The sequence below is a fragment of the Hyperoodon ampullatus genome, assembly GCF_949752795.1.
Source record: "Hyperoodon ampullatus genome assembly, chromosome: 6".
Classification (NCBI taxonomy): domain Eukaryota; kingdom Metazoa; phylum Chordata; class Mammalia; order Artiodactyla; family Ziphiidae; genus Hyperoodon; species Hyperoodon ampullatus.
Window position 1 is genome coordinate 1,544,339 of NC_136919.1, and position 27,990 is coordinate 1,572,328.

At 59.2% G+C, this 27,990-nt stretch overlaps 1 protein-coding gene across 1 annotated transcript; it reads left to right on the plus strand.

Annotated features, from left to right (window-relative positions):
• Nucleotides 1-1,249: 1,249 nt before the first annotated feature.
• Nucleotides 1,250-26,254, plus strand: SNAPC4 (small nuclear RNA activating complex polypeptide 4; the record flags this gene model as incomplete). The annotated part of the gene is made up of 23 exons (XM_079705868.1): nt 1,250-1,379; nt 2,304-2,350; nt 3,655-3,822; nt 3,950-4,075; nt 4,597-4,675; nt 5,121-5,202; nt 6,154-6,258; nt 6,345-6,417; nt 6,524-6,600; nt 6,636-6,828; nt 9,877-10,024; nt 10,162-10,268; nt 10,382-10,476; nt 12,526-12,620; nt 17,136-17,215; nt 17,549-18,022; nt 19,260-19,503; nt 19,974-20,044; nt 20,584-20,688; nt 21,404-21,431; nt 22,343-23,976; nt 25,113-25,237; nt 26,029-26,254. The coding sequence occupies 22 exons, from the start codon at nt 1,250-1,252 to the stop codon at nt 25,227-25,229; spliced, it is 4,278 nt and encodes a 1,425-aa protein (XP_079561994.1). The 3' UTR covers nt 25,230-25,237; nt 26,029-26,254.
• Between the last annotated feature and the right edge of the window lie 1,736 nt (nt 26,255-27,990).

Sequence of the window (27,990 nt, forward strand, 5' to 3'; positions counted from 1 at the left end):
CGCCGGGAGTTCCGCGGGAGGCCGCGCGGAGGCAGCACGGGCCCGCCCGAGAGCCCCTTTCCCGGCGTGCCCCGCGCCTCCGCCAAGGCCTTGGAGGCGGGACTTCCGGTCTGCGGCTCAGTCGGAGCGCCGCTGCTAGAAGCGTGGGGTACGGAGGCCGGGCGCCGGCTCTGCGCGCAGGTGAGGAGCGACGGGCGAGGGCCGGGGGGCGAGGGCCGGGGGGTGGCTGGTGAGGAGCGGCGGGGGGCGGCGGGGTCCGCCGCGGGCCTTATCATCACCGGGGCCCCGCGGGCGCCGTCGGGGGCAGAGCGTGCGGGGCGCCCCGACGCGCGGGGGCCGTCCTGGAGGCCTCCTTCCCGCTGCCCGAGGAGGTAGTGGCCCCGCGCCCACCCGGAGCGGCTGTCGGTTCTGCAGACCTGGCTTCAAGCCGAGTTGGGTTATAAACACTTCGCATTTCAGCTTTGTGCTGCTGCGCGAACTGGGGACGCTCTGGTTGGCGGCGGCCCTGTTTGTCGCAGTGGAGGCCCCCGTCGCCTGCAGCGGGGAGAGGCCTTGCACGGGCGGGAGGAGGCTTCTCCTGAGTGGTTTGGGCTCCTGGGTCTGTGCTTCTGTTCCCCTGGCGTTTCCTCTGCCGCCCACTTATTCTCCCATCTTCGACCCCTTTTTAGACTTTCCACATCCTTGTTCCTAAGAAAAGAGGTCCCTGTTTCTTCGGCAAGGGTTTGTTCAGTGTCAGACAGCCCCGAAGGCCAGGTGCTGTGCTAGATGCTGGGGCTACAGCAGGCCCAGGGGGCTTCCTCCCAGGGCTTTGAGCCCTGCCACCTGGTCAGCGTGTATTTCAGTGCTCACTTGCCCAGTACCCTGTGTGTCCAGGTCTGTGCCGCGGGCAGGCGGCTGCACCTAGGGTCCATGGGCCTCATTCTTGTCCTCTAGTGACTATGCCATCACGTCCTCCTTTTAACGCACTGGGTGGCCAGCTCACTCATGGCTTGGTGGCAGTTGGACTGTTTTGGTGTCCATCACTCTTCCCCCCTGTGCTGGTCGCAGCCTCAGGCCGGCTGACAGAGGAAAAGCGGGAGTTCACGGGGCACAGGTGGGTGTCAGGTCGGTCCCAGGGCTCCCCGGGCCCGGCCTCTCGCCCGGTGCCTGCTTTGGTCAGTCCCCTGCAGGGCTGCACGTCTGAGGGCTGGTGGGATTCCTGCACCCCCTTGGCTTATAACATAACGTATTTTGCAGGCGGGCAGACGTCATGGATATAGATGCTGAAAGAGTCAGAATATCGAAGGAGATCAGGGAGTTGGAAAGGATTCTGGATCCCAGCTCTTCGAGTATCAACGTGGACATCTCAGAGTCAAGTCTCGACTCGGATTCTGATGCAGGTCAGTGTCCACGCTCCTTGGTCAGAGCGGCCGCGTCTGCCCTCGGGCTCCAGTCAGCCGCAGTGTGCTGTGGTGCTGGACAGTGTGTTACCACCCCTCCCTCGTCAGTCCCTGGCCCCGCTGGCTGTGTGCGAGCACCCTGCCCCGTGGTGCAGCCGGCTGTCCTGGGAGGAGGGGCCGTGCTGCCCTCCTCAGCAGTCAGAAGGTTTCAGGGCTGAACTCGCCCCCGTGCTTGAGCAGTCACCACTGCTGAGACCCATGGATCTCTTCCCTGGGCTCAGGCAGCTGCCCTCTGTCCGAGGACCCTGCTGCCAGGGCTCTTGTTCTGTCCACTACCCACGTGCTTCCCTGGGCCCTGAGTGTCCCTCCCCGCAGCTCTGGCTGGAGGCCTGCCTGCAGTGGCTGAGCCGTCCAGGGCCCTGGCCTGCTTAGCCTGCTCAGGCCCAGCTGCAGCTCTGAGACCGAGCCTCTCACAGTTCCCAAGTACACCAGGGCCTTTTCTCACTTGGCATCGGGGCCTCTGTGCCTGTCCTGTCCCCTCCTCTGAGTGGCTTCACTTCTCCCAGGACAGAGCTGTCTCCCGTGAAGCCTGCCCTGGTCGTCCCCGCGGTCACCGTTCCTGCGCGCCTGGCCGCACTCCGCGTGGGGCTGGCGTCTTCTCTTTCTGGCTGACCTTGGCCTCGGCTTAGTGCCTGCCCCACCCAGTCGATGGGCAGTGCTCGGCCACTGGGCACGGGCGGGGAGGGGGAGGTCCACGCAGCACATGTCCCACCCTCTGGACCTCCCTGGCCTCCGCCCCTCTCGTCTGCCTGGGAGAGGCTCCGTGTGCTGCACTGGCTGTCAGTCTCCTCGGCGCCTGTGGCATCCCATCGCCAGCCACCGTCTCCGTCGTAGTTACTGACACATGTGCTTGCGTTCTTGCAGATTTGCTGCCCGACGAGGACTCGGACGCTGCTGGTCCACTGCTCTTGGTAACTTCTGGCCCAAGGTGGCTATGCCGCTGAGGCAGGCGCACCACCCTGCCAGGGGGTCCGGGGAGGGGGGTGTTCTGAACTCATCTTGGTTTTTCTGCATTTTTAAGGTAACGCGTGTTTGTTAGTAAAGAGGAAACACCCCGAAGTATCATCAGAAGTAAGGTTGCCCCTAGACATACCGCTCTTAACAGCTTGGTGTTCACACCTCTTGATTTCTCTGAGCTCCTGTTGGCTCCACTGACCTCAGGGGACATGACATGACACACGGGAGGCTGAGTGGGCTGCCTGGGTCCTGCCCCGTATTCACCTCTCTGCCTCAGTTTCCCAGTCTGTGCCATGGGGGCACTCACAGCACCAGTCAGTGCACATGTACCAGGCCTAGAACAGCGCCTGGCAAGTAAGCACAAAGGTGGTGCCGCTTTTTAACTATTTTTTGCTTATGTTGTAATTTTATGTTAGTTTGGAAAATTTTTACAGTTGGCTTTTTGTTTTTTTAATCAAGTCAATAGAAACAGAATTGCTTCTTATTTTTAGTAGCTGGGTGGTTCTTCTGATATGGATTTACTGTAGTTCCATGGTTTTTAGACTCGTCGCCTCGAGATAGACATTGGGGTTGGCTCTGTTTTTAGTCTTCCAACGCTGCAGCGGTCCCTGTTTCCGCTCACCGTGGCTGCCAGCAAGCCTCTTACAAAGTCCAAGTTTTACAGAAGTTTTTATTGTAGAAAGTGAAAACTGCTTATTTTGTTACACTTCGCCACCTGAAATTGTATTCTTAGATAGTACTTTTATTTTTATTTATTGATTGATTGATTGCTGAGTTGGGTCTTCGTTGCTGCGCGCGGGCTTTCTCTAGTTGTGGTGAGCAGGGGCTACTCTTCGTTGCGGTGCGCGGGCTTCTCGTTGCGGTGGCTTCTCTTGTTGCAGAGTACAGGCTCTAGGCGTGCGGGCTTCAGTAGTTGTGGCACACGGGCTCAGTAGTTGTGGCTTGCGGGCTCTAGAGCGCAGGCTCAGTAGTTGTGGCGCACAGGCTTCGTTGCTCTGTGGCACGTGGGATCTTCCCGGAGCAGGGATTGAACCGTTGTCCCCTGCATTGGCAGGCAGGTTCTTATCCACTGCGCTGCCAGGGAAGCCCAGAAATTACACTTAAATTGAACTGTCTTAAAACTGGGAAATGTGTCTGTATGCTGTGTGGTCCTCTGTCAGGGTGGTCTCACACCAGCTCAGTGGCCAGAATGTAGCTCCACTGGGGCCCGGAGGGTGCGGGAGTGTTCCCTTACCTGCAGTTTTCCGCTTGTCACCAGGAAGGAGAAAGGTGGGGGGAGGCCAGCAATGATGAGGACGACCCCAGGGAGAAGGCACTCCCTGAAGACCCAGAGACCTGCCTGCAGCTGAACATGGTCTACCAGGAGGTCATCCGGGAGAAGCTGGCGGAGGTCAGCCTGCTGCTGGCCCAGAACCGGGAGCAGCAGGTAGGACAGGGTCTGGCCCCAAGAAGTCCTGCAGCCAGGCCTCCCGGGACCAGAGCTCTGGGTCCCCTCCTCTCCAAGGGGAGGCATTGCTTCCTGGCCCACAGGTGACACCTTGTGTCTGCCTCAGGAGGAAGTCATGTGTGGACTGGTGGGGTGCAAGGGCCCCAAGGTGAAGGACAGCAGGAACCTGCCCTCGGGTCTGTACATGGGGCACTTCATGAAGCCCTACTTCAAGGACAAGGTCACCGGAGTGGTGAGTGGTGCAGGCTCTGCTCTCCTCGGAGAGGGTGGGCAGGCTCTGTGGGAAGGGACTCTCGTCCCCGCAGCGTTCTGTGGGTATTGTGACTTCCCTTGGATTCTTCAGGAGAGCGTTCCCCAACCTCCCTAAATTAAAACTCTGCCGGGTTCAGGGGTGAAAGTCAAGGTCTCCTCCCCTGGAAGGTGGCAGCTGACCTTGCTGCACAGAGAAGCCCCTGGGGCGTTTCCTGGAGAGGTGGCGCCTGGGCAGGAGTGTGGAGTCCTAGCAGCAGAGGTGTCCCCGTGGTTGATGGCAGTCCCGCCCCCCTCGTCAGCACTCGTGGACTCACTGAGCTCACCGTTGTGCCGCCGGGTGGTGTCCAGAGCCATTCTCAAGGCAGCGCTCTAGGACCAGGCGTCCGGGGCCCGGCCTCACACGCGGCCGGGCTGCTCGAGAAGCTGGGGGACGGGGTCCCGAGTCCCGGCGGGGAGCACAGTTGGGTTCCAACCACATCATAACACGACGCTCTCCGACAGGGGCCTCCTGCCAATGAAGACACACGGGAGAGGGCCGCCCAGGGCATCAAGGCTTTTGAAGAGCTCCTGGTGACCAAGTGTGAGAGCCCAGGCCCAAACCTCAGCACCTGCCCGGCTCGGGCTCGAGGGGCCTTCACCCTGCCCTGCCTGTCCCCAGGCCTCCCTACAGGCGTTGGCCGCCAGGCTCCTCGGGGCCTTGACCGCTGGGCCTGGTCACTGGAAGCCCTGCTCTTCCCGCGCCGGGTGGGGTCCTTGCGCTGACACTGTCATGAGGGGCAGGCCCAGCCCCCCACCCTGGGCTCGCTCTCTGGTCGCTCCCGCCCCGTTCCTGAGCGTGCAGCCCTGGGGGTCCCTGCCCAGGGGTGGAGTTGGGGGGTGCACGCTGGGGAGAGTCCTGGGCGCCCGCCAGCACCTTCGCTTACTCGCCGCAGGCCTGCACGGGGCACAAGGGTCACTGAGGGGGTCTGACCGAGGCACACGTGTCCTGGGGACGGCGCAACCACATCCTCTTCCTTTCTTCTCAGGGAAGACCTGGGAAAAGGTCCAGCTCAGAAAGTCAGTGGTGAGCGACCGCCTGCAGCGTCTGCTCCAGCCCAAGTTACTCAAGTAAGTCTGAACGCGGGGGACGGGAAGCAGCCTGCCCCCGGGCGGGGCCGGTCCAGGCTGGCGGCTCATGATGGCCAGAGGCCCCGTTAGCCGTGCCCCTTGCTCTGCTGGGTTCGCTCCGCTGCAGCGGGAGTGGCACTGCTCCTGAACCTTCTCGAATGTAAGACAGCCGGACGTCTAGGGTGACGCGTGAGGGCGGGGCAGGCCTGGTGGCCATGTAAGTCATGTGACCTGGGTGCTCTCTCTGACCTGGGCCTCAGTTTCCACCCCTGGAAGTGAGGACCATTTGCAAGACATACATCCTATGTGTGCTGGTAACATGGTGTCTTGTGACCACGTCACAGCACCTGGGGTCAGGCCAGGGGTCCCAGGGGCTGCCCACTGCCTCATGGCTTGACGTGTGGGTCAGGATCTGTTGTGGTGACAGGTCGCTCCTCGGGCTGTAGGAGAGCTGGGTTTTCTGCTTGGCCTGTTCTGGAAACGGTTATTTCCTGTAGTGGTAACTGCAGCTCTGGCTTCGGTGCTGGGCGTGAGGGTCAGGATGTCTGGAAGGCCTCACTGTGTGCGGAGCGCAGGGCTGGGAGCTGGGACACAAGCTCTGGGACGTGGGGCACCGGTAGCGTTGTCACTCGCATCAGCATCGCCACACTGGCCGCCAGTGTGACTGTCGTGACACCCAGAGGGAGGGCCGCTGCTTTCCTTGTGGGCGCGAGGGTCAGGGCAGCTTACAGAGAGTGAGCAGCTTGTTTGCGGTCGCAGGGTTCACCTTTGGACCCCGCGCCGAGTCTGTGCTGCCCGTCGCCGTGCTGCGTGGTGTGGTACGGGGTGACCGGCTCTGCGGGGTGTGTCCCGGATCTGTGGAAAGGCCGAGCCAGCCCCGGAGACCCCCACGTGCCCCCACGGGGCACAGCAGCACCGTTGGTAACCTTGGTGCCTCTTCCTGCCTCTCAGGCTCGAGTATTTGCAGCAGAAACATAGCAGCAGCGCAAGCGAGGCGGAGAGGCAAATCCTGGAGAAGCAGGTCAGGGAGGCTGAGAAGGAGGTGCAGGACATCAAGTGAGTGGGGTCCTGCCTGGGAGGGCGTCCTGCGGGGCGGGCCGAGGGCAGCCAGCGTGACCCCATGCCCTGGCCCCGTCCTCCAGTCAGCTGCCCGAGGAGGCCCTGCTGGGGGACAGGCTGGACAACCACGACTGGGAGAAGATCTCCAACATCAATGTGAGTTGGGGCGGCTCCGTCCCGGAAGCTGGGGTGGGGGTCAGCACCGGGCAGCGAGGCCGAGACCCGCGTGGCCACCAGACCTGCCGTGACCCTCTCCGATCAAGTGCGTGTCCACAGCGTGGGGTGGTTTCCGGGGCTCTCGCTGCTGGCACGTCTCGGCACCCTAGACGGAGCCCCCAAGCCCCCCAGCCCAGCAGCCCCTGTCAGGGCCGCAGCCCTGCAGACAGGTCTCTCTGTCTACAGTTCGAGGGCAACCGCAGCGCACAGGAGATCCGCAGGTTCTGGCAGAACTGCGAGCACCCGAGCATCAACAAGCAGGAGTGGAGCGCGCAGGAGGTCGCCCAGCTGAAGACCATCGCGGCCGCACACGGCTACCTGGACTGGCAGAAGGTCGCCGCGGAGCTGGGGGTGAGGCTGGAGGCCCGGCGGGGTCGGGGGTCTTCAGGCCGCACGTTGCGCCGCGGCCAGGGCTGTCCCTTGGAGCTGCCGGAGGTTTCCCTCCTGACGCTTCCGAGGGTGTGGCCCTGGGGAAGGGTGCCCCCTCCACGCCTCCCCAGGCGGAGTTCGGAGGCTGCTCAGACCCCGCTGCCTCTCAGCGCTCACGTGCCTTCCACCCACATCCCAGACCAGCCTTTGAGTTCCGTCCAGATCCCTTCCCTCCCCGAGTTCCCGCCTGTCTCTCCCTAGTAGGCTTGAGGGAAATTTATTTTGGTGGTTTCAGAAGAACCTTTTCCTAGTTTCTTTTGGGTTTTGTTGTCTTTCTCATCTCCTGAGGTGAGAACTGAGTTCTCACTCTCACCTCTGTCTTTAGCGATGAAGGCATTTAAGGCCTGGTTTTCCGAGAACAGCTTGGTATGAAGTGTCTCCTTTGTACCGGTTTTGGAGTGTCTGTGATTTCAGTTTTCATTCCCTCTTTGGATCTTAGCTTATGTAGGAATGTGTTTTTTCATTTTTAAATACTGAGGTTTGTTGGAATCCCTTTTGTTATTCTTTAGTTTGAATTTTATGACCTGAGAATGCAGTCTGTAAAAATCTCCATTTTTTATAAGTTCTCACTTTTGTGGCGAAGCACGTGGTTGCAGCAGACCAAACTAAACTTACCAAAGCCATTCAGAAACAAAAGCGTGCTCTCTGCCCTGAGAGTCTGGGTTTCCGTATAAGCCTATTAAGTGGAGTTTATTATATTATTGAATTTTGCTTTCTGAAAGAATTGTATTGATGGAACTCGGATGAAGCCTGACATAACTGTTAAAAAGTCGTTTTGTTCTTGTGTCTCTCACAGCTTTGCTGTATACATTTAGCTGGTGTGCAATTTGGTACAGTAGCTTATATTTGCTTGGTAAATGAGGCTTTAGAAAAATTCTATGTGCTGAGTCCTAACCACTGGACTGCCAGAGAATTACCTTTATGTCTTTAGTTCCTTAGTGTTTTTCTTTTTTAAGATTTTTTTGTGTGTATTTTGGCCGCACCGTGCGGCTTACAGGATCTTAGTTCCCCGACCGGGGATTGAACCCATGCCCCCTGCAGTGGAAGCGTGGAGCCCTAACTGCTGGACCGCCAGGGAATCCCCAGACCGGTTTTTAGAGCTGTTTAAGGTTCACAGCAAAATGGAGAGGGCGGTACAGGGGTCTCTCGCGCACCTTTGCCTCCGCACGTGCACGGCCTCCCCTGTCATGAACGTCACTCACCAGGTGTAAAAAAAGGACGGATCTACGTTGTCGTGTCGCAATCCCCCATGGTTTACCTTGGGGTTTGCACATTCTGTGGGTTTCGACGGAAGTACAATGACACGTACCCACCATTATCGTCTAGTACGGAGTGGTTTCACTGCCCTATGAGTCCTCCGTGCTCCACCTGTGAGTCCTTCCTCCCCCAGCCCCTTGCAACCACCGTTCAGTTTACTGTTTCAATAGTTTTGCCTTTTCCAGAATGTCATGCGTTTGTAATCATGCAACATGTGGCCTTTTCAGATTGGCTTCTTTTACTTACGGACGTGCATTTAAGGTTCCTCTGTGTCTTTTCATGGCTCGATAGCTCATTTCTTGTTCACGCTGAATGATATTCCATTGTCTGGATGGAGAGTTTATTTTTCATTCGCCTGCTGAAGGGCATCTTGGGTGCTTCCAGGACTTGTCAGTTATGAATAAAACTGCTGTAAACACCCACGTGCAGGTTTTTGGGTGGACAGAAGCTTTCAACTCCTTTGGGTAAATACCAAGGACCACAATTGCTGGACCGTTACGTTTAGCTTTGTAAGCAGCCGCCACGCTGTCTTCCCAGGCGGCTGCACCACCTGCGTCCCCACCAGCCGCGGGTGAGGGTTCCGGCGGCTCCACCCCCCCACCAGCATCTGGCGTTGTCAGGGGTCCACAGCTTGCCCATTCTGATAGGGACGTCGTGGGGCCTCACCTTCATTTTCATTTCCCTGGCGACTTAGGACGTGGTGCTTCTCCTCACGCGCTTACTTGCCATCCGTGTGTCGTCTTTGGTGACGTGTCTGTTGGTCCATTTTTCATTCAGGTAGTTCATTTTCTGATTGTTGAGTTTTAAGAGTGCTTTGTGTGTTTTGGATAACAGTCCTTGTCAGATGTGTCTTCTGCAAACATTTTCTCCCAGTCTGTGGCTTGTCTTCTAATTCTCTTGACATCGTCTTTCATCGAGCAGAAGTTTTTAACTTTAATGACGTCCAGCTTACGAGTTCTTTCTTCAGTGGGTCGTGCTTTTCGTGTCGCGTCTCCAAAGGCCTCACCACCTGCACACCTCAACTAAACGGACTGCAGGAGGCTGCCCACCCTGTGCTCTGTAGCCAGAGAGCTTGCTCTGGGAAAGAAGACAGTTCACACCACCTTCATCGGCCCTTGGAAAACCCCTTCCCCATAGGAGACGAGTGAGGGGGCGGATTTGGGCAGAAATGTTCACGGTGGGGACTGGGGGGCTGTGTGCTCAGCTGGAACTCGGGTGGAAGCCGGGGGGCCGTTGCCTTGGAGCTCTCCTTGCGAGGGTGTCCCAGACGCAGACGCCACACCAGGGACTGCCCAGCACCCCAACCCCCAGCCCCCTGCACGGGCGACGCTCGGCCGCCCCTGATGGGGGCTTCGGAGAACCGACTCAGGCCTCCAGGATCCGCGCCACGGTGCCGGCACGTGCCTGGCAGGATACCTTCGCGCGTAGACTCGGCTGAGCTGAGGCCTCCGTTGGGAATTTGAGTTCACAGTATGGTTTTGGTGTCACATAAATGGGGAGCTCTGACGGCTTGTGGACGTACTTGCTTTCATAAGCCAGTGTTGGGGACCCTCTTTAGTGGGCCCGAGCCTTCTGTCGGGGGCACTCTCCACTGTCCCCCAGGGGCCTGGCAGGAGCGCAGCCTTGGCTCGCAGTCGGGCGTCCCCCGTGCGTGGCGAGTGCCCACAACCACCACTCCCCCCACTGCCCCGCACTGTGCTTTGGCCCCAGCAGACCTGCCGCAGCGCCTTCCAGTGCCTGCAGAAGTACCAGCAGCACAGCCCGGCCCTGAAGCGCAGGGAGTGGACGGAGGAGGAGGACCGCGTGCTCACCCGGCTTGTGCAGGAGATGCGCGTTGGCAGCCACATCCCCTACCGGAAGAGTGAGTCCCGTACCCGGGAAGGCGGAGGCTCTGGCCGTGCCCTAGTCACAGCTGTGCGAGCTGGCGGGGCGGAGTGGGGGTTATGTCGTCCCGGGCGGCCGGGAAGCGTGGCGCCCACAAAGCCCCTCTGTCCCCAGTCGTGTACTACATGGAGGGCAGGGACTCCATGCAGCTCATCTACCGCTGGACCAAGAGCCTAGACCCCAGCCTGAAGAAGGGCCTCTGGGCCCCAGAGGAAGACGCGGTACGCCTGCAGGACCCAGGGGAGCCGGAGCCTGGAGTTGAAAACTGAACTGGGGCCGGGGAGGTCGCGACCGTGGCAGCAGAGGGACTGTTTGTGCGCTGCTCTCTCTGCAGAAGTTGCTTCGGGCAGTCGCCAAGTACGGGGAGCAGGGTTGGTTTAAAATCCGGGAAGAGGTGCCAGGTAGGAGCGACGCCCAGTGCCGAGACCGGTGAGTCGGACAGCGCTGGGCAAGGGAAGGCCTTGCTGGGGTTGCCTCCGTGTGGGCTGCGGGCCGGGCTGGGAGACTGGCCCGGGGTCATCTGCTGGCGGAGGAGGAGGCTATGGCCTTGGGGGCTAGGTGTACCAGGGCTCACCTGCTCAGGAAGCAGGGCAGCTTCTTTTTGAGACCAGACTTGTGTACAGGCTCAGCTGGACATCCTCTGAGATCCCCTGGTTGGCAGTTCCCCTGAGCCCCGTGATCTAAATTCCTCTCCCAGGTCTCTGGTGGCAGGGCTTCTGGCAGGCAGCTTCAGCTTCGTCCTTTTCTTGGCTTGCTTTTTTTTTTTTTTCTTTTTAACAGCTTTATTCTGTAATTCACATATAATCCATTCATTTAAAGTGTACAGTTCTATGGGTTTCAGTGTGTTTATTGAGCTGTGCAACCATCATCACAATCAATTCTAGAACGTTTTGATCACCCCACAAAGAAACACTGTTCCCTACCAAAAAACAGCAGTTCAAGAGTGGGCAAAGGGGACTTCCCTGGTGTTGCAGTGGTTAAGAATCTGCCTGCCAATGCAGGGGACACAGGTTCGAGCCCTGGTCCGGGAAGATCCCACATGCCATGGAGCGACTAAGCCCGTGTGCCACAACTACTGAGCCTGCACTCTAGAGCCCACATGCCACAACTGCTGAAGCCCACGCGCCTAGAGTCCGTGCTCTGCAACAAATAGAAGCCATAGCAATGAGAAGCACGCACACCGCAACAAAGAGTAGCCCCTGCTCGCCGCACCTAGAGAAAGCCCGCGTGCAGCAACAAAGACCCAACGCAGCCAATAAATAAATAAATAAATAAATGTATTTTTTTTTTTAAAAGTGGGCAAAGGACTTGAATAGACGTTTCTCAAAAGAAGACTTGCAAATGGCCATTAAGCACGTGAAAAAATGCCAACACAATTAGTCATTATAGAAATACAAGCCAAAACCACAGCAGGATACCACCTCACACACCTTAGGATGGTTAATGTTTATAAATAATGGGAAATAACAAGTGTTGGAGAGGATGTGGAGAAATTAGAACCCTTGTGCACTGTTGGTGGGATCATAAAACGTATAAAATGGTGCAGCCACCTTGGGAAACAGTATGGAGATTCCTCAGAAAGGTAGACCGAGAATTACCACATTATCTAGCAGTTCCACCCAGTACCCAAAAGAATTGAAATCAGGGACTCAAACAGAAATTTGTGCGCCCGTGTTCATAGCAGCACCGTTCACAGCAACGAAAAGGTGGAAACAACCCAAGTGTCCATCAGCAGATGAGTGGATAAACAAAGTGTGATTCTAGTGTATGGACACTAGAATGTTATTCAGCCTTAGAAATGAGTGATATTCTGATAGGTGTTACATCATGGGTGAACCTTGGAAACGTGAATGTTTGTGTGGATATACATACTCATTTCTCTCAGCTATACCTACGAGTGGAATTGTTAGGTCACATGGTGATTCTGCTTAACTTTCGAGGAATGACTGTTCTCCAAAGTGGCTGTACCCTTTTACATTCCCACCCGCAGTGTAGGAGGGTCCCAGTCTGCTACATCCTCACTAACACTTACTACCTGTGATTAGAGCCATCCTAGTGGGAGTGAAGTGGTATCTCACTGTGATTTTGGTTTGCATTTCCTGAAGACTGATGATACTGAGCAGCTTTCCTGTGTTTGGCCATTTGTGTGTCTTCTCTGAAGAAACAGCTATTTCTGTCCTTTGCCCATTTTTAAAATTGAGCTATAAGGGTTCTTTATATATTCCGGATACAAGTCTCTTAGCAGATACGTGATTTGCAAATATCCTGTCCCAGTCTGTGGGTTGTCTTTTCACTTTCTTGATGGTGACCTTTGAAGCACGAAAGTTTCTAATCTTGCTGAAGTCCAGTTTGCCTGTATTTTTCTTCTGTTGCCCGTGCCCTGGGTGTCATAGCTTAGAAACCACTGCAGATGCCAGGGCAGCAGCAGGAGGCCATCTTGGCTTCTAAAACGTCCCTTTGTTTTTATGTTGCTTTCAGGTATCTCAGAAGGTTACATTTTAGCTTGAAAAAGGGACGATGGAATTCCAAAGAAGAGGAAAAGCTAATGGAATTAATAGAAAAATATGGTGTCGGTACGTTCTTATTTTTTTGTTTTGGTTTTTCTAGTTTCACACGTACTACATGGTGATTTGAACATTTGCATGTGTTAGGGGGTGACCATAGTAAGTCTAGTAATCATCTGTCCCCGTACAAAGTTATTGTACCGTTGTTGACTGTATTTCTTCTACCGTGCGGAGCGTCCCCTGGCTTATGTACTTGGTAGCTGGAGATTTGTACTTCCTAATCCCCTTCACCTGCTTGGCCTCCCCCCTCCCCCTCCCCCTGGCAACCACCCATTTGTTCTCTGCATCTGCGGGCCTGGTGTCTGTGTCTGTTTTGTGTGTTAGACCCCGTGCACAAGTGCAGTCACACGTCCTCTGACTCACTCCACTCGACCTAACACCCTCTAGGTCCGTCCGTGTTGTTGCCAATAGCAAGATTTCTGTTTTTCCCTTTCGTGGCTGAGCAGTGTTCCATTGTATGTATAGACACTACGTTTTCGTTATTGTTCTCTGTCCATTCATCTATCGTTAGACACTTAGGTTGCTTCTGTATATTGGCTGTTGTAAATAGTGCTGCTGTGAGCATGTGGGCGTTAGCTCTTCTGCACGTGTTTTGGAGAATTCACCTGTGGAGCCATCTGGTCCTGGACTTTTGTTTGTTGAGAGTTTTGTTTCATCTTTTGTTTTTTGTTTTTGTTTTTTTTTTTTAACTGATTCAATTTTATTACTGGTAATCAGTCTTCATATTGTCTATTTTTTCCTGATTCAGTCTTGGGTGAATGTGCTTTTCTAGGCGTTTATCCATTTTTTCTAGATTGTCTAGTTTTTCGGCGTATAACTTTTTGTAATAATCTTACATGATCCTTTGTATTTCTGGGGTGTTGGTTGTAACTTCTCCTTTCCATTTCTGACTTTATGGGTTTGGGCCCTCTCTTCTTCTTGATGAGTCTGGCTAAAGGTTTATCAGTTTTGTTTATCTTTTCAAAGAACCAGCACTTAACTTTCATTGATTGTTTTCTGTTATTTTTTTAATCTGTTTCATTTATTTCCACTCTGATCTTTATTATTTTCTTTCTTCTATAACTTTGAGCTTTGTTCTTCATTTTCTGGTTCCTCTAGGTGTAAAGTCAGATTTTTTACGTGAGGTTTTTCTTGTTTCCTGACATAGGCTTGTATTGGTATAAACTTCCCTCGTAGGACTGCTTTTGCTGCATCCCATAGATATGGATCTTTGTGCTTCTATTTTCATTTGTCTCCAGGTGTTTATTTCCTCTTTGATTTCTTCAGTGACCCATTGGTTGTTTAGTGGCAGATTGTTTAGCTTCCACATGTTTGTGTTTTTGAAGTTTTTTTCTTGTAGTTGATTTCCTTCTTTTTTTTTTTTTTTTTTTTTTGCGGTATGTGGGCCTCTCACTGTTGTGGCCTCTCCCGTTGCGGAGCACAGGCTCTGGACGCGCAGGCTCAGCGGCCATGGCTCACGGGCCCAGCCGCTCCGCGGCATGTGGCATCTTCCCAGACTGGGGCACGAACCTGTGTCCCCTGCATTGGCAGGCGGACTCTCAACCACTGCGCCACCAGGGAAGCCCTCTTTCTTTTTTTTTTTTTTTTTTTTTTTTTTGTAGTATTTATCTATTTACTTTGGCTGTGCCGGGTCTTAGTTTCAGAACTCAGGATCTTTTTAGTTGTGACACGCAGGATCTTTTTTAGTTGCGGCATGTGGAATCTTTAGTTGCAGCACGCGAACTCTTAGTCGCGACGTGCATGTGGGATCTAGTTCCCTGACCAGGGATGGAACCCCAGCCCCCTGCATTGGGAGCATGGAGTCTTAGCCACTGGACCACCAGGGAAGTCCCTCTTGTAGTTGATTTCTAGTCTCATACTGTTGTGGTCAGCAAACATGCTCGATATGATTTTACTCTTAAATTTATTGAGACTTGTTTGTGGCCTAGCATGTGGTCTGTCCTGGAGAGTGTTCCATGTGCACTTGAAAAGAATGTGTATCCTGTTTGGGGGTGACATGTTCTGTATATATCTGTTAATTCCATCTGGTCTCACGTGTCATTTAAGGCCAGTGCTTCCTTACTGATATTTTTTTCTGTCCATTGATGTGAGTGGGATGTTAAAAGTCCCCTGCTAGGGCTTCCCTGGTGGCGCAGTGGTTGAGAGTCCGCCTGCCGATGCAGGCGACACGGGTTCGTGCCCCGGTCCGGGAAGATCCCGCATGCCGCGGAGCGGCTGGGCCCGTGAGCCATGGCCGCTGAGCCTGCACGTCCGGAGCCTGTGCTCCGCAATGGGAGGGGCCACAACAGTGAGAGGCCCGCGTACCGCAAAAAAAAAAAGTCCTCTACTACTATTATGTTACTGTCCATTTCATTTTGCTTAATTCTCTCTATGTATTTCTGTGAGTTAGGTCAGTTAGGTTTCCCGATCTTGGAGAACTGGCCTTGTGTAGGAGACATCCTATGGGCCCAGCAGTGTAGTCTTCTCTGGTCACCAGAGCTCTGTGTTCTAGGGGTGCCCCTATATGGGCTTTGTGGGCCCTTCTGTTGTGTCAGGGTCAACTACTGTGGTGCTGGTCGGCGGGGCCGGCCCTGGTACAACGGCTGTGGGCCTGCTGCAGGGCAGGGTAGGCTTCCTGTGTGGTTGGCTGCACGTCCGGGGTGGGGGAGCAGTGCTTGGAGCAGGGCTTCTGGCAGGCGGGGCCATGTCCCCAGAGCTAATAAGCTAGAGGGAGGATTCCAGAATGGCGCCCACCAGCACTGGTGTTGCTGCAGTGGACCTGGCTCCCCAAAATGGCTGCCACCGGCGTCTCCATCCCCAGGGGGAGCTCCATTTACCTCCTGCCTCTCTGGGAGGCTCTCCACCATCGGCAAAGTGTATCTGACCCAGGCTCCTTGCAAACTGCTGTCTCACGTAAGATTCTGAGTGCACCCTTTAAGAGCGGAGTCTCTGTGTCCCACAGCCCTCTGGCTCTCCCAAGTGTATACCCTGCTGGCTTTCAAACCCAAATGTTCTAGGGGCTCGTCTTCCTGGTGCAGGACCCCCCAGGATTGGGAGCCCAGTGTGGGGCTCAGACCCTTCGCTCCTGGAGAAAGACTTCTATGACGGTGATGTTCCTCCCATTTGTGGGCTGCTGACCCGGAGGCGTGCACCCTGATTGCGCTGCGTCTCTGCCCCCCCTGCCCGTCTCATTTTGGTTTTTTCTTTGTGCTTTCAATTGTGGAAAGTACCTTGTTAGCCTTTAGGCCATTCTCATGTGTGCTAACTCTGTGAGTAGTTGTACTTCTGGTGTGTCCATGGGAGGTCAGCTCAGGGTCTCCCTACTCTGTGGTCTTGGCATCTCTGGTGAGTTCTTGATGCATTTGCTGTCCAAGGGCTTCTCACAGCTTTGAGTTCATGGTGGAGTTCTGCAGATACCACTGGAGGCCTGTGGTTTGCTCTCATCCTAGGCTGCCTCCCTGGTCATCAGCTCTTCTGCCCTGTTTTTTTTATATTTTGGCCACGCCATGTGGCTTGTGGGATATTAGTTTCCCGACCAAAGACCGCACCTCGGCGTGAGAGCACAGAGTCCTAACCGCTGGACCACCAGGGAATTCCCGTTCTGCCCCATATTTCATCATCTCAGCAGGTGGTGGTGGTTTTTTCATTTTACAAACCAATTCATGTTCATTATAGGAAATTTAGAAGCAGAGATGTATGAAAAGAAGGAAAGGAACGTAACTCATTTCCTGTCTCCAGAGGTGGCTGCTGTCTGCTGGCATGCCCTTGCCGGGCACTTCCCTGTGCAGGTGGCTTTCCTAGGAAGAGCCAGCTTATTGAAGTTGAGTCATTCCACTTTTAATTGAGCAGCTATTTTTTACTTTATGATGTGTCGTTATATTATCTGTTACTAATATTTTTTTATGTCTTTACACATTCTGCGTCCTAGTGTTATTTTCAATACAGCGATATATTTCCTTGGATAATAGTACACAGGTTATTCTATCAATTTTCTGTTAATGGACATTTAAGTTGCTTCTCATTTTTTGTTACAGGGGTGGAATGAGCTGAGGGTTCAGTGGCTCAATCTTTGCTTATATTTGTAACATTTCCTTAGAGGAAATCCTTAGACGTAGCATTGCCAGGTTTGAGGGTTCTGTCCCACGCAGTCAGACTGCCCCATAGAAGCAATGCCCCACCAGCACTGTCTGGCAGAAAACACCAAATAATTTGAAACGTCTGGTTTAGAAGCCTGGAATAGCAGATATTCAAGGGCCGTTTCACGTAAACGTGGGTGACTTTTTTCTCATGGTTGTGCGTTTGCTAGAACTTCCCTCGGGCTGGTTATCCGTTGAGAGTCAGATGCCCATCGTCTCACAGAGCAGCTCGGGTGTGGGAGCAGCTCGGGTGTGGGAGCAGCGTGAGGGTTCCAGCGGAACACAGTGCGAGTCTGCTAGCGGGGCCACCAGCGTACAGTGGAGAGGAACCCTCTTCTCCAAGCTGCTAAACTTGTGTTGTCAAAACCTGTTTGTAAGAAGTAACTTCCGTGTTGTTTTGCTCTTGTAGGTCACTGGGCAAAAATAGCCTCTGAACTACCCCATCGAACAGGTTCCCAGTGCCTAAGCAAGTGGAAAATCATGGTCAGGGTGAGGCTTTACTAAAAGTCAGCCGAAGGTCCCAGCCCCCGGGGGCTAGCGTCCCCGCAGGCAGGACGAGGGGAGAGCGGCTGGCGGGCGAGAATTGGGGCGTCTGGTTTCCGGCCGTGGCGTCTCTTCTTCCAGGTGGCCAAGGGCAGAGGGAGCTCGACCTCCCCACCCAGAGCGGTGGGAGGGCGCTTCCACCCAGCACGCCCAGCCCCTTTGGCCCCCTGGAGGCGCACCTACTCGAGGCCTCTCCCCATAGGCCTGGCCTGCCTGCCCGCTGTCCCCCGCCACTGAGCCCTGGGGGGCTGGGACCTCCAAGTAGCCCTCCCCCTACAGAAGCAGCAGCGGCGCAGGCGGGGGCGGCGGCCGCCTCGCAGGGTGCAGTGGAGCTCCAGCAGCGGGGACAGCGGCACCACCAGCGGGGACAGCAGCACCGGCAGTGGGGACAGCGAGGACTCGGAGCCAGAGGCAGCCCTGGGGGCCCTGACAGGTGGCCGGGCGCTGCTGCCAGCACAGTATGTGGTGCCTGACGTGGACCTGTGGGTTCCCGCCCGGCAGAGTGCCAGGGAGCTATGGGGAGGGGGGGCCGGGAGCTGGCCAGGACCCTGTGATGCCTGCCCCCGCCCTCCCGAGGGCTCTGACACGGCCCAGGGTGGCCGCTGGGAAGCTTGCACCACGGCCTCAGCCCCAGCAGAGCCAGCAGGCCAGGCGCAGGCCCCCTCCGGGACCCAGAGCACCAGCCTGAGAGGCGTCAGATGCCCGTGCTCGACGGATGCTCGCCCCTCGAGCTCCATGGGGCCGGCGCGCCAGGTAGGCCATGGGCGGGTGGGAGCTCTCCTGCTTGGGGTCAGCGAGGCTGTGCTCAGGGATGGGGGTGGCTGAGGCTCGCGCAGCTGAGCCCTGGGTGTGGGCAGACGCCTCCTCCCTGCACGTGGCAGTGTGCGCTCCGGACCCGTCCACTCGTTCCGGAGAACTGCCCAGGCAGAAGCTTGCTTCCTGAGGCCGGCCCCTGCATTTCCCCTACCTTGTTGCTTGCTTTTTTTTTTTTTTTTTTTTTGGCCACACCGCACAGCTGTGGGATCTTAGTTCCCCAACCAAGGATTGAACCCGGGCCCCGGCAGTGAAAGCGCTGAGTCCTAACCACTGGACCGCCCGGGAATCCCCCAGCTTGCTTGCTTTCAAAGCTCTGTGGGAGAGCTGCAGGGACAGGGTGGGTGCTGCCCCGAGCTGTGGGGCGGGAGGTGGGCGCAGCGAGGAGGAGCTGTTCCTTCGGTCACCTGCGTCCAAGGAGGCCCCTGTGGAGGGTCCCACTGTCCGCCTGCTCTGGTCTGACTCAGCCGGTCACACGTGGGCATGTCCAATGATGTGTCGAGGCCCTGGGCTCAGGCACGGCTCTGGCCACGTTTGCGTGGCATCCACGTTGGGGTGGCTGTTTTGTGCTGGGCGCGGTTGGAAGTCCACTCTCTGACACCAAGGACAGTGGACGCCACGGCCCCCGTGCCACGTGGGATCGTCTCTCATTGAGTCTGTGACTGCAGGGCTTTAAGCCCCAGGGTTTGTCTCAGGCACGTCGTGTCATCAGCTCAGGGAGCTGCCCAGAAGAACGGAGAATCTGTTAGTCCTGGGTGTGGCCGAGCTGGGCAGCTTCTTGGAGCCAGGCCTTAGGGACCCCCTGCCCTCCACTGAGGTCACCACACTCCAAAGAGTGTTTCCCAGCGGCCCAGGTCGCAGGTGTGGGCCACTATGGGGTCTGGGCAGGGAGCTGTGCGTGCTCCGAAAAGCAGCAGCCTCCTGTGGTCTGTCAGGTTGGGGACGTCCACTGGGGCCCCTGGAGACAGCGCTGCAGGCGCTCAGACCAACGTGGCCACTTGGTGCCAGACGCGGCGCCCCAGGCCGCCAAGACCACCTAGATGCCCACCACCCGTCTCATCTCCCATCCACACCCTGCTCCGGCACCCAGCAGGAGTGGAGGATGGTGAGGGTGGGCGCGTGGCCGCCCTGCAGCTGAGCCTGGCCAGGAGCCCCAGGGGCCTTTCTCTCCCCACAGAAGGAGCTGAGGCAGCCACACCTGCGCAGCACCGCCCCGGGGCCCACCCCTGGTGGTGGCGGTGGCAGTGGTGGGGCCAGGCCCTGCATGCGGCCGCTGTGGCACAGGACCAGGCAGCGGCGCCAGGGACACGCCCTGCAGAGGAGGCTCCTTCAGCACCAGCTTCTGACGGCCGTGAGCCCGTGGGTGGGCGAGGTCATCCTGCCGCGCCCTCCCCGGAGGCCCGCCGTGGCGCACAGTCGAGGTACTGCCTGGGGGCCCCTTCCCTGCGGGGGCCCCCCGTGGGGCCCAGGGTTAGAGTCGGTCAGGGAAGGGGGACTGGAGGGGACCTGCAGGCACATGGAGGTCACAGCTGCCCTGCCGGGGAGGGGGAACGGGGGAGGGGACCGTCCGCCCAGTGTCGACCTGGGGGGCGTTTGGTTTTGCCTCTCCTGTTCTGCTTAGCACCTGGTGGCCGGTTCAGGAAGTGACCAGACACTCAGGCCTAAGCGGGAGCATCTTCTCGGGACTCTGAGTGTGTCGGTGCCTAGGTGTGGGTCCCACTGTCTGGGCGGGCGGGACTCTCGGGGCTCGGCAATGTGTGCCAGCCTGCCAGCCAGGTCCTCGCCCTTCTTTCTGGTTGAACACGGCGGCAGCTGGGTGTGGGTTCTCTGGGGCCCCTGCCCCGTGCTCAGTCTCTGGGCCCCTCTGCACACGTGCCCTTGTGCCCTTCAGCTGACGGCATCAGGAGGCGGCTGCAGGGCGCCCACCTGGCCAGCACCCCGGTGTTCACCCTCTTCATTCAGGTAAGAAGCCACCGGTGCACACCTTGTTTTCTCTTGTGCGTTGCATTTTTCGTGGAGTTTGGAAGTTCGTGGTAGATTCACTTAAGTCCAGCTTTTTAAAGTTGTGGATCCTTAAAAGTGGCTCTTCCGTGGCCTACACTTCTCAGCGTTCGACTCAGCGTGGAAGGGGCAGCCATGGGGCGGTGTCCCTGCCGCCGTCAGCTGAACGCTGTGTGGGAGGGGCTGGGCGCTGAGGGGAAGAGGGGCCGGGCCGTCCCGAGGGGCTGGGTCAGGGCAGGCAGGCAGCGGCACTGAGGTCGCCTGGAGGACCTGAGTCCTGGCTAGGGCCTGAGCCACGTGGCCACAGCCTCAAGGGGCTGTGCGGGCCCAGCCCGGGCCTCTGGGGCATTGGGTCCGCTCCACGAGAGCAGCTGTGATCAGCGCTGGCCTGAGCCCCTCCGTGGACACCCTCATGGCCTTGGCCCTGCAAGGGGGCGGGGGGCCTCAGGATGGGAAGGAAGGCCTCCTGTCACGTGGTGTCGTGTGTCCACGTCCCTCAGCTGTTCCAGATCGACACAGCTGGCTGCATGGAGGTCGTTCGGGAGAGGAAGGCCCAGCCGCCCACCCTGCTCCAGGCTGGTGCCCGGGGCTCGCCACTCCTGCAGGTGAGGAGTGAGGGTGAGTGCCAGGCACGGGCTTCCCTGGTTCCCGCCACCCTTCCCTCCTGTCCCAGCGGCACAGCCAGCACGGGGCAGATGGCGCCTGTCCGGCCGGGCAGAGAGGCATTTCCAGGTCCCCGCAGGCCGGGGCCAGCCCAAGACACTCCTGGGAGGCGTCTGCCCATCTCCCGGGGAGGGCCCGGGGCCCTGAGGGGCTTTGAGGCGAGTCCAGGGGGTGTGGGGCCCGCCTGGCTCCACAGCGTGTGTTCCTCCCGCCTTGCTGTACCTCCCCGGGTGGAGCATGGGGGCCATTGGGCGCCTGCTGCCCTGGGCACTGGCCCCGCTGGGGTGGCGGCCTGCTGCCGGTGGCCAAATCCTTGAGTCTTGCAGCTGGGGGCTGTGTCCCTGAGCCCGGTCACCTCGGGAGGAAATGACAAAACAGTGTTGCTGGTCGGAGGACCAAATACGGTCCTGTGGTGGCCCATCCAGGCCACGGAGCCCCGTGCCCTCCTGCCTAGACAGCCAGGCCCCCTGCCTCTCCCTGCAAAGCCCACACAGCCCTGACCCCGCCGAGATGAGCTCTCCCAAGGGTGCCTTTGGGTGGAATCATGTTGGGGGTGGGGCGACAGGCTAGTGGTGGTCTTGGTGGGGGGTGGAGAAGTGAGTCTGGGCCCTTGGGGACTTCCCAGAAGCGCTGACGCTGCTCTGGTTTCTTTTCCAGGTACCCTCAAGTGCCCAGAACACCCCAGGTACTTCCCATCTGCCTCTCCCTTTATCTGGGTGGTTTGTGTTTAGTGGGGAAAGGGCCAGACCTGTTGCAGGTTTTGGATGTCGGTGGCTCGCGGTGGGTCCGTTTTTGTTTTTTTGTTACTGTTTTTGTTGTTGTTGTTTTTTCAGTTAATTCATTATTTATTTTTGGCCGCGTTGGGTCTTCGTTGCTGCGCGCGGGCTTTCTCTACTTGCGGCGAGCGGGGGCTACTCTTCCTTGCAGTGCGCAGGCTTCTCATTGCAGTAGCTTCTCTTGTTGCGGAGCACGGGCTCTAGGCGTGCAGGCTTCAGGGGTTGTGGCACGTGGGCTCCAGAGCGCAGGCTCTGTAGTTGTGCCGCACGGGCTTGGCTGCTCTGCGGCATGTGGGATCTTCCTGTACCAGGGCTCAAACCTGTGTCCCCTGCACTGGCAGGCAGATTCTTAACCTCTGCGCCACCAGGGACGTCCTGCGGTGGGTCCGTTTGAATGCCACCTCAAGGAGGAGGCCTGGCTGGTGTGGCTGGTGGGGCAGCATCTGGTACGGGCCTCTCCTGCCTGTGGCCACCAGTCTGCCCACACCGGCAGAATCAGGCGAGGGTCTGGGGTCGTGAGAGGTGACGTGCAAGGAGGAGGGCGGTGTAGCCAGCAGTCCTTGTCTGGAAGGTGTTGGAGATGTCGGGCTGATGCGCAGGGCCGTCGTGGGCTGGCCTTCCTCCCGGGCCCGCCCTGGTTGGGACAGGAGCATGGGGGCTCGGGGTGCCGTGCGAGGGGAGGTCTGGGGTCGTGCGGCCAGGCTGACGTGCCCCTCTCGGCCCAGATGCCAGGCCCAGCGGCTGCCCACTGTGAGGGCCCTTCCCCGGGGACGCATCCTGTCTCGGGAGCTCATCAGCCAGTGTTGTGTCCTCCCTGCAGGCTGCCTCCTCCAGAGCGTGCCGGCCCAAGGAGCTGCGAAGGAGAGCACCCGCCACACGGGGAGCGGAGGGCCGCAGGCCTGCCACGCGGAGTCCACGCCACGGGCACCCCCGCAGGCTCCGTGCGGACCCCGGCCCAAGCCCAAAACTGTGTCTGAGCTGCTTCGGGAGAAGCGGCTGCGGGAGGCCCGAGCCAGGAAGGCTGCCCAGGGCCCTGCGGTCCTCCCGCCCCAGGTGCTGATCTCCTCGCCTGTGTTCTTCCAGCCGCTGGCCCCCCAAGGCCCCCCAGTCTCCAGTGCCATGCTGTCTGGGCCTGGGGGCCCTGTAGCGGCCGGTTCAAGTGCGTTAGGCTCTTGGGCCTCAGCCATGGAGGAGAGACCCCTGACGCTGCAAGCCTTTGCCCTCGCTCCGGCCTCCACAGGAGCCTTGAAGGCCCCGGCTGCCCCTGCTGCCTCCAGGGCCCCAGGTCTGGGCCCCGGCCAGGTCCCTGTGAGCTGCCGGCCAAGCAGTCTCGGACAGTCTCAGGCCCCTGCCACGTCCCGGAAGCAGGGCGTGCCCGAGGCACCACCCTTTCTCACTGCAGCCCCCAGCCCTGTTCAGCTGCCTGTCCAGCCCCTCAGCCTGACACCAGCTCTGGGCACACACACGGCAGCCAGCACCCATCTGCCTGTTACCTGGGTGCTCACAGCCCAGGGGCTACTCTCTGTGCCCGTGCAGGCGATGGTGGGCCTTCCGAGGCCAACAGGGACTCCTGACCCCCAAGGGCTATCGGTGACTCTGCTGCCCTCCCCAACTGCGACTCAGGCAGACCAGGGCCCCAGGCTCCCTGGGCAGGGCCACACCGGGCAGCCCCCAACCAACACGGACACAGAACCAGACCCCGCCTCCAGGACAGAGCTTTTGACCCTTCCGACGCACCCCACATCCCAGAGCTCTGCGGAGATGGACGTGGCCCATGGCCCTGGGGGACTCACCCCTGGAGAGGCCCAAGTGGCTGGGGGGACATCTGTACCCAGGACCTCCTCCCAGGCTACGCCCCTGGCTGACGACTCTGAAGTGGAGCCCCCAGGGACCACCTCAGGGCCAGGGGAGCCCAGGAGGCCTTTGGGCCTGGAGGGGCCACCCCCGCCCTGGCCCAGGCCTGAGAAGAGTGCCCTGGACTTGGGCCTCCTCTCCCAGGAGGGTGAGGCAGCTGTGCGGGAGTGGCTGAGGGGGCAGCGAGGGGTGCGTGTGCCCCCCCTGGGCAGCAGGCTGTCCTACCAGCCCCCCACGCTGTGCAGCCTGCGGGCACTGTCTGGCCTCCTGCTCCACAAGAAGGCCCTGGAGCGCAGAGCCGCCTCCCTGGGGCCCGGCGGGGCGGCCGGGGCCCTGCAGGCCTCGCTGGGGCGGGTGCGCGCGCAGCTCCGGCACAGCCCGGCCTACCTGCTGCTGAGGGTGCGCTTCCTGGCGGCCTTCGCCCTCCCAGCGCTCCTGGCCACCCTCTCCCCCCGCGGCGTCCCCACCACCCTGTCGGTGGCCGTGAGGTCCAGCCCCGAGAGCGACAGTGATGACAGCAACCTGGGGGAGCCAGAGCTTGTGGACGGGCAGCCGGGGGGCTTGGCCAGCGGTCCGCAGGCGGCCGCCACGCCTGCTCAGGTAGGCGGTTGCAGGTGTGGAGCCCTCGACCCCCTCCCCACGCCCGTCCGCATCCCCCGGGGCGCCTCACCCACTGCGGGTGTCGGCCCCCGCCCGGAGCGCCGGGGGTAGGAGCAGGGGGAGGTCGTGCAGCTGGTTTCTGCGGAGCCAGAGGCCGTTCCGTGCGCCCCACGTGCGTGGACTCCAGCGGCCGGAACCTCACTGCCGGCATGGGGGTCCCGCCACCCGGGCCTCGTCCACAGGCGTCTCCGTGCCCCCCCGCGCGTGCACACACACACACACCCCTGGGGGGCTGTCTGTGCGCCTGCACTTTGTGGGGTCCGTCCAGTTGGCGGCTCCAGCACGTCCACGTCCAGAGTTCTCTAAGCTGTGGAAGCAAAACCACCGTAACTTTCCTGACAAGAAACCCGATGCACACACATGTGAAGGTGTCCCCTGACCCGTGCACCCAGCGAGCCCCTAGTCCCTGTTGCCTGGGCTGAGCAAGAGAGCCAGGTCGCCTCAGGACAGGGAGGGGCCCCAAGGTCCCTGGCAGGTGGTGTCCGGCGAGCAGGTGGTGACCCCCCAGAGAATCCCTAGAAGCAGTCCCTCACCTTCATGCGGGGTGGCCTCGCTGCTGGCCTGGTAGAGCCTGGGGCTGCCTTTACGCATTGCCGGGGCCGGGGAGGCAGGGTTGTTGCTCGAGCTGTGCCGGTCCCACCTGCCCACGGCCCCGCCCGGCCCAGCCCACCTCCTTCCCGGGAGCACGGCCTTAGGAGTCCGGGGCGGGCTTCTGGACTGAAGCAAAGGCAAAACACTGCTGGGCCCTAGGTATTGAGGGCAAAAGGCTCGCTGTCCCCCGTAGTGTGTGCAGCCTCCCATGGTCCTCCATCCCTGCCCGGCTAGCCCAGTTTGGGGGAACCGTGGCATAGGTGGCTGGCTATTGGGGGGCTGCTCAGAGGGGATTGGAGCCCCCGAGTGAGAGAGGGGTCAGTGGAAAGCCAGAGCCCGTGTGTGACCCCAGGAAGGCAGCACCTCCTGTCCCATCTCCGCGGGGACAAGTCCAAGGAGCTACCTGTCCCTCGCCGCCACCCCGTCCCCTGCTCATCCTGGCTGGAGGGTCACTCTTGTTCTCTTCTGCCTGGACTTTGTTTCAGGGAACGCCACACCCGGGACAGGCCTCCGCCCCCTCCTGCCCGGACGGTCCTGATGACCTTGATGTGCTCCAGACACGGCATGCCCGGCATGCCCGGAAGCGGAGGAGGCTGGAGTGAGCAGCAGGGTGAGGGACCTGGGCCCTCCCTCAGCTTTGCACGAGGCACACGGGGCCTCAGGAGCTCATCTCAGCTTGTTGGTATCACGCAGGGTGGGGTGTGGTATATCCAGGCCACTGCGGGCAGGGTCTGGGAGACTCTCCCCTCCCCCACTGGGCGCCACACCCCAGCCTCTGCTGCTGCCCTCCTGCTGGCACACGACTGCCCTGGGGCCTTGGCACTGATGTCCTCTTCGCTTGGCACTCTTCTCCCCGTCTGTCTGCAAGGCTTGTCCACCTCTCTGTCCGAGCCTCGTTCGGTGGTCAGCTCCTCAGACACGCCCTCCCCACCGTCCTGCGGTGGCATCGCTGTCCCAGTGCCCGTCTGTCCTCGTGCCACTTGCCCGTCCCTGACACCTGACGTCCATCCGTGTATTTGTCTGTTGCCTCCCCTGAAACGTGAGCCCGTAGGGCAAGCATAGGGTCCCCGGTGCCCAGACAGCAGGCACCAGCTAGGCCCAGCATGGTCGGTTTTCACACGCCGAGACCCGGGTCGGGGAGGGTGTCGCAGAGGCAGGAGCTGGGTCCTCTCGCGCAGTGCGGGCTGCACTGTGGGAGGTTCTGGGTCCTGGCTGGATGGCTAGGGCGGGAGCGAGAGCTCTGGGTGGGCGGGGGCCCGCTCCGTGGACCGCAGGTGGGCGGCAAGGCTTCACTCCACCCCTCCCTGCCCCACGAGGCAGAGTGCTGTCCCTCTGCGTTCCCATCCGTGGGGTCCGGCTGCGGTCAGGGCCCCCTGCCATCAGGGTGATCTTGTGTTCCAGGACTTCCCAGGGCTGGACAGCCACTGCTGCTGCCGACAGGAGGTGGGGCTCGTGCTGGACCCAGGCGAGCCTGCCCACCCTGGGAGGCTGGCACCCAGCCCGCGGCAGAGGGGCTCTGCCAACAGTGGCCGCGTCGTGACGGGCTCGGCTGGTCCCCGAGCGCAAACCACAATATCGGGAGGAATGAAGAAATGTCCTGTTTCTTAATTAAAAGCAAGCCACGCGCTTTTGGTGGTCTCGTCCTGAGGTACTGGGCGGTGTGCAGAGGGGTTGGGCCACCCCTGGATGATGTGTGGGGAGTGCGCCAGCTGGGCCCTGGGGTCCACGGAGCCCCTGCACACTTGGCCTCTGGGGGCCTGTGGAGGGGGAGAAACAGAGGGTTACCCATCTCACGAGAGACGCTTGTGGCTCTGAACTTCAGGCTGGGGGGCTGCTCCAAGCAGAAGGCAGCCCAGCGCCCACCCAGGTGCTGGTGGCCCTCTTGGTGCCATGACAGGGATGGGGCGGGCCCACTTCCTTTGCCCTCCGGATGACAAAGGCCGACCTCGGCGGGTCCCCAGAACCAGTGGCTGCCTGTCTCCCCACAGTCCCCACGGCAGCCCCGGGCCAGTGCTCATTTTATTCTGCGCAGGCGTTTCTTTGGCAGGAGACCGAATCCCCGCGGCCTCTCTGTCCCTCTTGTCTAAAGGAGCTCGGGTTTGGGGGTTTGGTTACACCCTCCAAGACACTGGCTTTTCCTGGAGCTTTGTTCTTGCACGCTGCTCCCCTTTGCTTTCACCTTATTAGGGAAATTTTCCAACACAGAGAAATGAGACAGGTGTGCCCAGTGTGTGTCCTGCCCCCCCAGACAGCAGTCACTTGGGGTCACCTGTCTCCCCTTTGCCCGCACCCAGACACCACACGTCACGTCACACAGCCACAGGCTGACCCGCCACTTGGGGGTGTGTGTGTGTGTTTCAGTTTGTGCCTGGTACTGGACTCACCAATTCCAGTTTTCTTTGGGATTTCCTCTGACCTGTGGGTTATTTATGATTGTTATTTAATTCCCAGACACTTAGTGATTTTCCAGATGTTCTCCTGTTACCGATTTCTAGTTTGATTCTGATGTGGTCAGAGAACACAGCGTTGTTATTATTTATTTCATAAACACACCATGAGGAAGACTCCTTTCTTAGCCTCATGTCATGAGACAGGAAACACTGGGTCACGGAGGGCCCCGCACCGGCCCTGTGCCCGCCGGGCACGCAGAGCCGCAGCTCCCGCCACTCCTGTACCAGGACTCCCCCCCCCAGACCCTCCAGGCCAGGACAGGATCCCCCAGAACACGGCTCCCCCAGGGGGCTGGGGGCCTGCCCACGCCTGGAGGGTCGTGCCTGGAGGGTGACCTCAGGCCTCCTGGAGGCCTGCGGGGAGGCCTGGCCACTCAAGCAGTGTCTGGCGGTGCCAGGATTCCCGGGGTTTAGCCTACTGACCACCATGGGCCCAGGAGGCAGAGAAACACCCTGGGGCTGAGGGGCTCAGGACCCTACAGGAAGGGAGCCAGCAGCGCTGGTCAGGCCCCTGCCCACCCAGCCGCAGCCCCTTCCTGGAGCTGTTGCTCAACCTGGCGGGTGGCAGCTCTCTCAGTTCAACCAGTGAGGCCACTCTGGTGGGGCGGTGGCCTGGGGATTCCCCTGGGGCCCTGCTGCTGTCCCGTGTGTCCTGGTGGGGAGGGGCTGCTCCCAGGAAGGGAGAGGCTGAGCCGGCTGCAGCGTGGGCTGGCAGCGTGTGGGGTTAGGCTTAGGGGCTGCAGCGCCGCCCCCCCGCCCCAGCCCCATGCCCTCTTTGGACACCACGCTGCAGTCCCTATGGGACCAGAGTGGACTGGACGGTGGCTTGGCCTCGTCCAACCCTGGGAGAGCCACGGCTCGCGCGCCCACTCCGCAGTGTCGGGGCTGGGCCTCCAGGGCAGGCCCCGGGGCC